Here is a 12868-nt window from a genome sequence, read left to right on the forward strand (position 1 = left end):
GATCTTCGGCGTATGGTTTCTTTGTATGATGAGGCTTCGGAGAGGGAAATATGCTTTCTGGGAAGGTTTGCCAGGGTGAGGCGCTACGGAGAGGGAGAGAGGGCTGGACGTATGCTGGCTAATTTACTACACCAGCCCTGGGGCAGCAGCTATGTTACTGTAATAGACAATTCGGAGGGTGAGCGTGTGATCGGGACGAATGGAGTCATGGAAGTGTTTACTAAGTTTTATTCGGACTTGTACCCTGCCCCCGAATCGCTGCAAGTCGGGGTTATACATGCCTATTTCTCGGAGATTAGCTTACTTTGGTTCGAGGTGGCCCATAGGGCATATTTTGATGCACCTTTCATGCTTGAAGAGGTTAAGGCTGCGATTCGGCCCCTGCCTGGAGACAAGTCCCCTAGCCTTGATGGCTTGACCCCAGCGTTTTATAAGGAATACGCTGATATACTTGCGCCTCATTTGCTGGAGGTATACGAAGAGGCAGTGGAGAATGGAATCCTTCCTGCCTCTTTGCGAGAGGCAATGATTGTAACGATCCTTAAGCCAGGCAAGGACCCCCTAAGTTGTGACTCCTATCGCACGCTTTCGATGATTAATGTCGATAATAAGATCTTGGCCAAGATGATCGTGGCGCGGCAGCAGGCACTGATGACGAGGCTGGTGCTTCCTGATGAGTCGGTTTGTTCTGGGGCGGTCCAAGGCGCATAATCTGTGGACGATTTTTGCAGCTGCGGGCTCGATTAAAGCTGATGATGACGCTGCAGCAGTGTTTTGGACGCCACGAAGGCCTTTGATTCGTTGGTGTGGGAGTATCTGGTCGCACTCCTGGGAAGGGTGGGTTTGAGCCTGCGCTTTGTGGGCTGGATTCGCTTATTGTACACAGAGCCAGTTACTCGACTTCGTCTGAACGGAGGCATATCCGCCCTTTCCGGGTGGCTCGGGGGACTAGGCAGGGGTGCCCATTGTCGCCGCTGCTTTTTGCGATAGCGATGGAGCCACTGGGGGCCTTTTTACGTCAGCGCTACAGCACCAGGGGGCTGCAGTTTCGGCAGCGACCCATCCTGATATCCATGTACGCCGAAGATATTGCATTGTATGTGCAAGAGCCCGGTAAAAATCTGGATGGCTTGCTGGATGAAGTTGTACGGTTCGGAGAATTTTCGGGTATAGTAATTAACTGGTCTAAATCTGTGGTGCTGCCTCTGTCGCCGGGGATGGAGGGCTTTTTGTCCCGGTATCCTATTCCGTGGGCAGATGGCCCTGTGAGGTACTTGGGAGTTTGGCTGAGCTGTGACGTTAAGACGTTTTGGACTGCTAATTATGGTCCTGTCATGTCCTGGCTGGAGGATAGGATTGAGTTGTGGCACGCCTTACCACTGTCACTAATGGGACAAATTGCCATTGCCAAAATGATAGTGCAATCCAAAATTTTATATCTGTTTGTAAATCTCCCTTTGGTCCTCACAGCGTGTTTTCTGAAGCGTCTCCACACTGCCATGATTCGTCTGGTTTGGGCGGGTCGTCAGCCTAGAATCGTATGGGAGAGGCTGACGCTCCTGTTTGAGTCGCTCCGGACATAAAGCTTTACTATTACTACACACAGGCCCATTTTCCGTATTATTGGATCCACCCTGTTCGCTACGTGCCACATCTCACGCCTTAGAATGACGCAGTTTGGCCGGACGACCTGATTCGAGTGTTTGGGGGCCTGTCTCGGTCAAAATCTCGGATGGTAGATACTGTGGCGTGCACTGTCAGGGCATGGCGGGCACTTTTGGAGCGATCTGGTGTAGGCGGGCCGTTTGCGCCATCGATGGAGGTGGCTGCTGTGGCAGATAAGCGGCTGTTCCGCGACTCGCAGTTGTGGGCCTATCGTCGAGACTCGGACCTGTCTCTTTTGGGGGACTGGTTTGCGGATGGGCGGCTGATCTCCCTGGAGGTGGCGCTGCGAGACTGCTACGGGAGTGTGCTGCACCGGCTATATGTACTGCGTGTGTGTGCGATGCTCCGGGCGCGATACTCTAGTCTTCCGGCGTCTCCGGTGGCATGTCGTGCACTGGAGGTTGTATGGAGTGCGCAGACGCCAAGGAAGCTTGCCACCATTTTATGGTTGCATGCAGGAACAAAGGGGTGGGCTTGCAATGTCTGCCAAGGTGAGGTGGGAGGCGGATACGGGGGCAGCGGTTTCTGATGAGACATGGAGGAAGTGCTGCGCGCATATGAGGGCGCTATCGCCAAACTACAGACTGCGGCTAATTCATTTTAAGTTTCTGCAGCGACTTTACTATACTCCTCATCAAGGCCTGTGCGCTATGGGGCTGCAGGCGGATGCTTCTTGTGAACGATGTCATGCTCCGGATGCTGACTTTTTCCACCTGGCATGGCAATGTGAAGCAGTGCACGATTTCTGGCTGGAGGTTACGCATATGATTGGGGGAGATGACTGGACTTGAGCTGGCTCCCTCCCCTGTGGTGGCGCTGTTGGGCAGTATGGATGCGGTTCAGCTGGCGCAGAAGAAACTGGTGGGCTTGTTACTGCTTTTGGCGAAGCGCAGGGTTGCGTTTTGTTGGGGATGCGGTCGGCCTCCTCGGGTCGCTGACTGGTTGCATGATGCTGCTTTGTGCCGAGAACAGTTGGAGACGTATTTGGAGTTGGCGCCAGAGAGCTCCAGGCCGCGAGACATTTGGGCACCGCTGCGTGCCTATTTGGAGACGGCTCATTGAAGATGTGCACCAGATTCAATAGTCACGCATTGTGGGAATGGTATGTGTCACCCTGCCTATGGAAGATGAGAGGTGTGGATGTTTGCCAATGCCAACCTGCCCGTTCCAGCCGCTTTGCTATCTTTCTGTTTGTAGAATTCCTTCTTTGCTCCCCGAACGCTGAAAGTTTTTGTTGAGACCCATAAACCTGTATCACTACGGTTCATCTGTTGGTAGAAATGCTGAATATTGGTACACTTGAGTTGGGGTCCTTTGGTGATGATGATGTTATGAAAGAGGGGACTGTTCCTATTGCTGTATGTTCAAACTTATAAATAAATAAATAAAAGAAAGAAAAAAAAAAAAGAATGGCTGCCACATTTTATGAAGCAACATGTTCTGACACTGTGGCTTTCTTAAAATACAGAAATTAAGGTTAAATAAGCTCAAAATGGCTGTCATGTTAGGTTATGTAATGTGAAGTGATACAACACAGGGGTAATATGAAACGACTTGCAGGATTGCTGCCAAGTTGCGCTTCACAACATGGTGAACAGCTAGACTTTCAAGATGGCCAATCACCGCTATTAGCTTTGCCAATGTAGAGCAAGTTAAGAGCATCTGGAGTGCTGTTCCCGGGTTTCTATTAAGATTTTCTCTGCCTATTTTTAAAAATCAGACAACTGTGTAACAGCTAAAACAACACGGCAAGTGAGCTGAGATGAAAAAAACTAGCTGGGAATAAAATAATCTCTTTAACATTATAGATTTAATGTTATCCATTGACCTAATGGATCAGATGAAAAGGACAGGTTAATGAGGATGTTTTATTGAAAATAACAACATTTTGTTGTATGTTAAATAAGGAACGAATTCCCAAACTGCACAATAAAGTGACCTGCAATTTTGAAACAGCATGCACTACTTCTTCCTCAACATCTCCTCAGTTACAAAAATATATAAATAAGAAATCTGTACCTCTCCGAGAGCTTCATAGCGTTTTTGATTCCACCGGTGCAGGTCTTCCCGAAAGTTAAAAACAAACGGCTCCCCAGTTGTTATATGCCTTAATTGCCCCTCTATAAAATAAGAAACAATGCAAAAAGTTATCCTGATGGCGAGTCAGCCCTCTTTGGAAGCATAGCCCTAAACCTTAAGAAATCTCAAAATTAAAATCCCCTGCTTCTCGGAGGGACTGATCTTGCATTAAGAGTCACCCTCCTCTACATCATATAAACCCAATATTAGTTTAGCAGAGTAGCAAATAATAAGCTGGAGCACACAATAACAAAGTTCTAGATTAGGGAAAAGTTAAAGGGTGTTATTATAAAATGTCATAATTAAAGCAGAAATGAGAAATGCAACATATGTCATGAAGGCTCAAATAGAGAATACATAGCAAAAACCGGAATTATGTTAAAATCACAAATGAACAGCAAAATCGTAAGAGAAACAGACAGCATCCCTAGCTATTGGGAACAACATAAAAAATAATATTCTAAATAAAAGGACAGAGTGACTCGCTTAACAGAAAAGTCATCAGAAATAATCCCACAAAACACAAAAAAATATGGCTCACTCCCAGAATCAAGGGGTTCTCATAACCAATTTTCACACATACAATCAGTAAAACTACACCTTATTAACCAATGTAACATTTCATTTGACAAATCGGAAATATCCGATAACATTACATATTAGCACTATACCATTTCCTAAGAAAGACTCAAGCAACTTCAACAACGCATCATCATAGGAAGTTAAATTAAAATGCAACAATATTAAACAATAGGCCATACACCATTCTGTTAGGAATGGGGTCTCTAGTTGCCAGTCTTTTTGCACCCTATCCAAGTAGGGACCCTCACTCTAGTCAGGACAAGGGAGATACCTGGTCAGATAACCTCTGCTCACCCCCTTGGTAGTCAGGGTTATCTCAGAACCAATGTGTAAAGCATTTTCACATAACACACAGTAACACAGTGACGAAAGGACACCACACCAGTTTTAGGAACATAGCCAATATGTATCTATTTAAAACAAGACCAAATATGATACAAAATCCAACATACAGTAATAAAAATATGAATTCTGCAAGATTTACTCAAAAATACAGTTCCTTGAAGTCTATAGCTCCACCTGCGGCTATTAGGACATTGTAATCAACAAAACCAACAGTTCAGGCCGGCCAGCTACGGTGTCGGGAAGACCCACAAACAGTACCTTGGATTTGTAGGGCGTTGTGATCCTCGCGGTGAGCACCTGAAAAAATAGGAGTAAGAAGGCAAAAAGTTTGGGGATAACCCTGCAAAAAGGGCCATTTCCAACACATTTGAAGAGTGCCAAGTCTAGCAACAGTCCACAAAGGAGAGAGTCACCCGTGTATGCCAAATGGGATGAGGTGAATATGAAACTTCAATGAAATAATTATCCTCTTGTGCAACATACAACCCCAATATTAACTCTAGTTAAAGACAGAATGCACTAAAACGCTCACAATTTAATATCATTGCACAATTAAGAAAAAATATTGTTGTATTTTATAACTTTTTCATAAGAATTTTTTTTTTCAAAGACAGTTTCATACACATACAAATACCAGCTATAAAAATCCTCTTGATTTACAAAAAAATAGCATATATCACTAAAAACATTTTGTCATATCCCCTCACCACCTTTTAATCCATTCAATATCAAACCATTGTCCTACCCATAATGTACATATTAAAAACATAAAACATTACATAAAAATTCATTTAAAAAGGCAGTTGACACAGCGTTTCGGGGGTACTCCTAGTTATTCACTCCACCTTCTTCAGGACAACAAAAAAATTTCAATACTCTTGCATATAAATTTTATTTCACTTATAAGCCTTAGATTTCTATTTCTCTTTTTCAGCACATCACTTTGGTTACTAAAAGGGCATCCAATAATCTTGGGGCTCTGGCCTGGCTCAATAGTTCTAAATTGATTCTTCAAGGCTATGCCTCTTAATTCAGGTTATCTCTATTATATGATGGTTGGATTTGAGGCTCCTTTTCGATTATGGAACTCCTTTCACTTTCCTTTCCATCACATACCACTGTTCCTCATGCATATGTTTCTTTCTTCTTCCACTTCCGTTCTCCAAGGTCTTTTAGGATCCAGAGGGATATTCATAGTAAGTTACTATGAGATAAAAATAAGCCGAGTGGATATGAAGAAATGTTTTCAATGATATATGCTATTTTTTTTGTAAATCAAGAGGATTTTTATTGATGCTCTTTGGATGTGTATGAAACTGTATTTGAAATGTTTTTAAGGAAAAAATAATAAAATACAACAAAATATTTTTCTTTATATAGTGGGAATAGAGTTTTTCAACTTTGTGCAATGGTATTAAACTGTGAGCGTTTTAGTGCATTCTATTTTTAACTACATTTAATATTGGGGTTATAAGTTGCACAAGAGGGAAATTATTCCATTGAAATCTAGCAACAGTACCATGGAAGAACGGAAAACCTTGAGTTGCTACAATTATTAACAAGCACTGAAAAGTTCATTCACAATACATGCATATTGGAAAAGTACACTACAATATCAGATTGTCTCCTGTTCCACAGAGCCTGTGGGGGAGAGAAAACATTGCAGAGGAATGGGATGGAGGGGGAAGAACATGAATGAAATGTGCGGCATCAAAACAGCATCCATATTAATCAACAAGGCAAATTTATGAAAGTGTAGCACAACTAAACTACATTAATAAACACACTTCTGCATTCCATATTAAATTTGTTTCAACTGAAAGCTTATTTCAGTACCTACATTAAACCTAGTATAAGAAATAATTATTTAGTCACTAAATTTATATATGTCAAGAAACACTTCTACACCTCATCCACATGTTTCAAAGTACGTTCCACAGGTCAAGTCTACAGGCCAATTAAAAATGGATGATTTAGTTTTATTTTGTAAGCCAATTTTGCACTTCAATATCTCTCTTTGCTCCTATTCGCCTTCTCCATAGGTCATCGCCTCAGTTCCACTACTTTTCACACTTTGGCAATAAGAAACAGACGTGCATTATTTGGTAGTAAGCACAGATTCTAAATTTAAATTATGAAACGTGAGCAAGAACTTGGAGTAGGTAAAAGTAATAAAGTACATTTTTCGATACCCTGTTCACCCTTTTCTCCCTTAGCTGAACCTTTAAGGTCAAATTCCAAATAGTGAAAAACGTAAGGAGAAGACAGCATAAGTAGAGCGTGCGAGTCCCTGGAATAAAATAAAGATCATCATGCATGTGTAAATGTCTGCATAAAAGCACACTTAATTGTCTACATGGTAGTCCTATGGTGTTCAGATATGGGCACCTGCCTTTGGAAAGTAGCACATGACTTGAGCTGATGGATTGGGCATGAAGCATTTTGAAAACCGCAAGAAATGCCACTGACCTGGAGGAATGGTCACAAAGCCACTATGAAAATCCTACACTGTAGCAACAAAAGCAGATTCAATCCAACTTACAATGACAGCTTTAAATGTCTTCTCATGGACAAACCAAAAATAGGACGTTAAAAGAAAATGTTGATGCGCCAAACAGGTTAAATCCTTTCAAGTTGAAGCTTAGGGCATATCAAAATTAATAAAGGCGATACAGCGAGACAAACTGATGTCTTGATGGAAAGGGGAAACATGATTCCTGACCAAGGTAAAGCTCAATATCTCCAACAGAATAAATTGAGGAACTGTAAGGATGACAACTTTCTATGATTCCGTTTTAGATACTGCTGTTAAATGTGTTACTGATTGTTTCAAAGCAGGTCCCTTTTCAGCCATTGCAGAAAGAGACCAATGCACTCTAACATTTATGGAAAAAGAAGATTGCACTTTACCACCTGCAGGGTTGCAAACAAACTAAACAGTGGAAATGTCAAATCTTCCACTGAACTATTATCGGGCACTTGCCCAATTATGGATATAAATAAACTATTATAGTACAGATTAATTGCAATCCTGAATGCAGGATGACTGGGCAATTCATGTATTAATGTCAGGACTCAACTGCAGGGGCTGGCTCCGGTTGTGCATCATGTCTCACAAGCCTTGCATCGGAATATGTACTAGATGCAAAGGGGTGGAGAGAAGGACAGTCAGGGCCAGTGATATCTTTCTATGTAAATTACATAATCTAGTGGCCAGCACACTGATGGAGACTGCTGGTTAGGAGACAATCTTTATAGCATGGGGGCTTTGCATAACTGAAGATGATAGTCACAGTTCCACTTCTCCAGGAATATTAGGAGTTGAGCCCTAACTCAGGTGGCAACCAACTTAATGTAGTTTCTACTTCCTGCAGGCAGAGGCAATACTAAAGCACCTAATGAGCAGTGCTTCCTTTTCTGTCAACTTCGGTTTGGTGTAGAAGTAGGGCAACCACTAGGGCTAGTGTACAGTCATATTATGAGCTGGGTCCCTAACGCCCTCAAATATCTGGGCATCTGCATAAATAGAGGTCTACATGGTATGGTGGAGGATAATCTCCTGCCTCTCAAATGGGGCCACCTGATTATCCCTCTATGGAGGCGAATACAAACGGCACAAAGGACAGTGGGCCCCAGATACTACTATATTCTGGGAATGCTGCCCCTTCAAATAATTTGTACTCTGATCCAGGGGATAGAGGTGGACATCCGGTCATGGATTTGAAGTAGGAACAGACCCAGGCTACATACATCAAAGCTGTGGGTGGACACCAAAGGAGGCCTTCGCCTGCCACATATGGCTTCCAATAGCTTGGCCATCCATCTCTTGCAGCTCTTCTTGTACCTGTTTGAGACGGGGTATGCTCCTGTGGGTTGAGATTCAATCAACACTCCTGAATTGCACATCTCTTTTGCGAACCACTGACCTCTTAAACATCATTCCACTGAGCTGAACCCGATCCTCCCCACTACTCTTATATTGTTATGCACAAGCTCACTGACATGCCCCCTTACATATAAAAGCATCAAGTTCCACAGAAGTATTTTAAAATCCTTTCAGTCGATGAGGGATGAATTTGGTCTTCTTCCCATTAATCACTGGAAGTTTAAACAAATAGCTCACTGTCTCCGGGGTACCCTGGGTCCCACACTCAGAGTTCCACCGCTCCCGTCCAACAAAAATTCCAGCTTTGGAGCCAGTTCAGGGGAATTGTGTTGGGACTCTATGGGGTTCTAATCAAGACATTCCACTCTGGTCCTTCTCAAGGACCACCAGGCTGCACTGGCAGGTGCTTTTGAGTAAAGAATATTCACGTGAAGATTGGACGACACTCCTAGGACACGACTGGGTCTTCAAGGAATTCAGACTAAAGTACTTTTATTTTAAAGTGCTCACCAACTGGTATTTACCCCCAAGCCCCCTCTCCCCCCGATGGAAGTTATATCGGGCTCACCTGCTGCCTCATCAGTGCTGGAATTGCTGTGATACCAGATGCACTCTGTCATGCCTTTGCAGTCCTTCTGGCAAAAGTATGGACTGATCTCAGTTACAGTTCTTTGGCAGTCACTCCATCGTCTCATTCAGAACTTGTACATGACATGGTTAATATTCCTGACATGGATTCTCACAAGCACCAATGGCTAGCCACCTCAGTGGCCAAAGAACGCATTCTTCGGCACAGGAGGCAATCCACAACTTCTACAGCTCAAAAGTGGCTCACAGAATTGCAGTGTGTGTAAGGAAATGCCTCCTTGGCATGGTTACCCCCTGACTTTTTGCCTTTGCTGATGCCAAGTTATGATTTGAAAGTGTGCTGAGGCCTGCTAATCAGGCCCCAGCACCAGTGTTCTTTCCCTAACCTGTACCTTTGTCTCCACAATTGGCAGAACCCTGGCACCCAGGTAAGTCCCTTATAACTGGTACCCCTGGTACCAAGGCCCTGATGCCAGGGAAGGTCTCTAAGGGCTGCAGCATGTCTTATGCCACCCTGGGGACCCCTCACTCAGCACAGACACACTGCTTGCCAGCTTGTACGTGCTGGTGGGGAGAAAAGGACTAAGTCGACATGGCACCCAACCTCACACTACCTATGGCATAGATAAGTCACCCCTCTAGCAGGCCTTACAGCCCTAAGGCAGGGTGCACTATACCATAGGTGAGGGCATAAGTGCATGAGCACTATGCCCTTACAGTGTCTAAGCAAAACCTTAGACATTGTAAGAGCAGGGTAGCCATAAGAGTATATGGTCTGGGAGTCTGTCATACACGAACTCCACAGCAGCATAATGGCTACACTGAAAACTGGGAAGTTTGGTATTAAACTTCTCAGCACAATAAATGCACACTGATGCCAGTGTACATTTTATTGTGAAATACACCCCAGAGGGCATCTTAGAGATGCCCCCTGAAACCATACCCGACTACCAGTGTGGGCTGACTAGTTTTAGTAGCCTGCCACACACCAGACATGTTGCTGGCCACATGGGGAGAGGGCCTTTGTCACTCTGTGGCTAGTAACAAAGCCTGTACTGGGTGGAGGTGCTTCTCACCTCCCCCTGCAGGAACTGTAACACCTGGCGGTGAGCCTCAAACGCTCACCCCCTTTGTTACAGCACCCCAGGGCACTCCAGCTAGTGGAGTTGCCCGCCCTCTCCGGCCACGGCCCCAATTTTGGGGGCAAGGCCAGAGGAGATAATGAGAAAAACAAGGAGGAGTCACTGGCCAGTCAGGACAGCCCCTAAGGTGTCCTGAGCTGAGGTGACTGACTTTCAGAAATCCTCCATCTTGCAGATGGAGGATTCCCCCAATAGGAATAGAGACGTGCCCCCCTCCCCTCAGGGAGAAGGCACAACGAGGGTGTAGCCACCCTCAGGGCTAGTAGCCATTGGCTACTAACCCCCCCAGACCTAAACAAACCCCTAAATCGAGTATTTAGGGGCCCCCAGAACCTAGCAAGATAGATTCCTGCAACCTAAGATGAAGAAGGACTGCTGACCTGAAAGACCTGCAGAGAAGACGGAGACACCAACTGCTTTGGCCCCAGCTCTACCGGCCTGTCTCCCCACTTCAAGAAAAACTGCAACAGCGACGCGTTCCACAGGGTCCAGCGACCTCTGAAGCCTCAGAGGACTACCCTTCATCTAAAAGGACCAAGAACTCCCGAGGACAGCGGCTCTGCTCCAAAGAAGAAACATCTTTGCAACAAAGAAGCAACTTTTAAAGAACACACGTTTCCCGCCGGAAGCGTGAGACTTTGCACTCTGCACCCGACGCCCCCGGCTCGACTTGTGGAGAAACAACGCTACAGGGAGGACTCCCCGACGACTACGACCCTGTGAGTAGCCAGAGTTGACCCCCCTGAACCCCACCAGCGACGCCTGCAGAGGGAATCCAGAGGCTCCCCCTGACTGTGACTGCCTGCTTCAAAGAACCCGACGAGGAGCCACCCCCCCCCCCCCCGCCTGCCTGCTTCGCTCAAGAGACCCCTGGGTCTCCCTTTGAATCCTATTGCAAACCCGACGCCTGTTTGCACTTTGCACCCGGCCGCCCCGTGCCGCTGAGGGTGTACTTTTTGTGCTGAATTGTGTCCCCCCGGTGCCCTACAAAACTCCCCTGGTCTGCCCTCCGAAGACGCGGGTACTTTCCTGCTGGCAGACTGGAACCGGGGCACCCCCTTCTCCATTGAAGCCTATGCGTTTTGGGCACCACTTTGACCTCTGCACCTGACCGGCCCTGAGCTGCTGGTGTGGTAACTTTGGGGTTTTTCTGAACCCCCAACTGTGGGTTACCTTGGACCCAACTTTGAACCTTGTAGGTGGTTTACTTACCTGCAAAACTAACAAACACTTACCTCCCCCAGGAACTGTTGAAAATTGCACTAAGTGTCTAGTTTTAAAATAGCTTATTGCCATTTGTGTGAAAACTGTATATGCTATTTTGCTAATTCAAAGTTCCTAAGTGAAATATCTTTCATTTAAAGTATTGTTTATAAATCTTGAACCTGTGGTTCTTAAAATAAACTAAGAAAATATATTTTTCTATATAAAAACCTATTGGCCTGGAATTGTCATTGAGTGTGTGTTCCTCATTTATTGCCTGTGTGTGTACAACAAATGCTTAACACTACCCTCTGATAAGCCTACTGCTCGACCACACTACCACAAAATAGAGCTTTAGAATTATCTCTTTTTGCCACTATCTTACCTCTAAGGGGAACCCTTGGACCCTATGCATGCTATTTCTTACTTTGAAATAGTACATACAGAGCCAACTTCCTACAGTGTGGCACTGCACCAATGTACTACCTATAAACGCACTGATAAATTGGAGACATATGAAAGGGTCTGGGGCACCTTCTTCTCTTCCTTTGTCGAGGATACTATTTGCCATTTGCTGCTCAGCAGCCCCCACACTTATGTATCTGATGTACTCCCAATTGTCTTGCCAAAAAGCAGTCAGCTTCGTTGCTAGCAAACAGAGTAGGGGGTCCTGATGTGAGACCGAGGGACACATCTCTTCTATTCTGCTTCACAGTCTTGAAGTCTGAATAGGAGATGGGAGAGTGCACATTACGTTCCCCTCTCGCTCGACTCTCAAGGACCACTGTTGTTAGGGAGGCTTTAGGAGATGGTCCCCTGGATTCTGCCATTACCTATGTCATGCTATTTTCTGAGTTAGTCTCCCTGGGAATGTGTGTAGGAGCCCATCCCTGCATTAGTTTGCTGCACTGTAGCAAGACGTTTATAGTTTATCTAATAGGAACAGTACACTATTGTATCCGACCTGCTATCTCCCTCGTCTTCCCTCCTCTCATATTTCTATTTCCACTTCCTGTTATTATAAATGTTTTGGAGGGGTACATATTTCTGGGACTAGTTGCCCAGATAGAGGGTGCTTTATTCTTATTATATACCTTTATGCTGCCTTCCCTTGTTCAAACTGATGCGAACTGTTTCAAGTTGATTAAGGGTATTCTCTGTAAATCAGTGATCTTGCATTTTACTACTGTCTTTACTATCATTATTGTTATTTTGTTATCATTAATAAAAATGAATAAACAAAGGCTACAAACAATAGCCATCCATAAAGATGTCCCTCATACTCTGAAGCATAAGACTTGCCATTGTGGGGGGCGTGGTCTGGTTGACCATGATGGCGGACGTCTCTCCGTGAGATCTAGCTCACCAGATGAATCTC

General features: G+C 44.9%; 1 protein-coding gene across 3 annotated transcripts in view; it reads right to left on the bottom strand.

Moving 5' to 3' along the window:
• The window catches only part of ARB2A (ARB2 cotranscriptional regulator A), a 1508097-nt gene that overhangs the window by 1325297 nt on the left and 169932 nt on the right, over nucleotides 1-12868 (bottom strand). For all 3 annotated transcript variants that reach the window (XM_069225397.1, XM_069225389.1, XM_069225407.1), the window contains exon 5: nucleotides 3685-3785. In XM_069225397.1, the coding sequence (XP_069081498.1) occupies nucleotides 3685-3785 (101 nt within the window). The remainder of the gene's footprint in view (nucleotides 1-3684; nucleotides 3786-12868) is intronic.

This window comes from Pleurodeles waltl, chromosome 1_1 (assembly GCF_031143425.1).
Source record: "Pleurodeles waltl isolate 20211129_DDA chromosome 1_1, aPleWal1.hap1.20221129, whole genome shotgun sequence".
NCBI lineage: Eukaryota > Metazoa > Chordata > Amphibia > Caudata > Salamandridae > Pleurodeles > Pleurodeles waltl.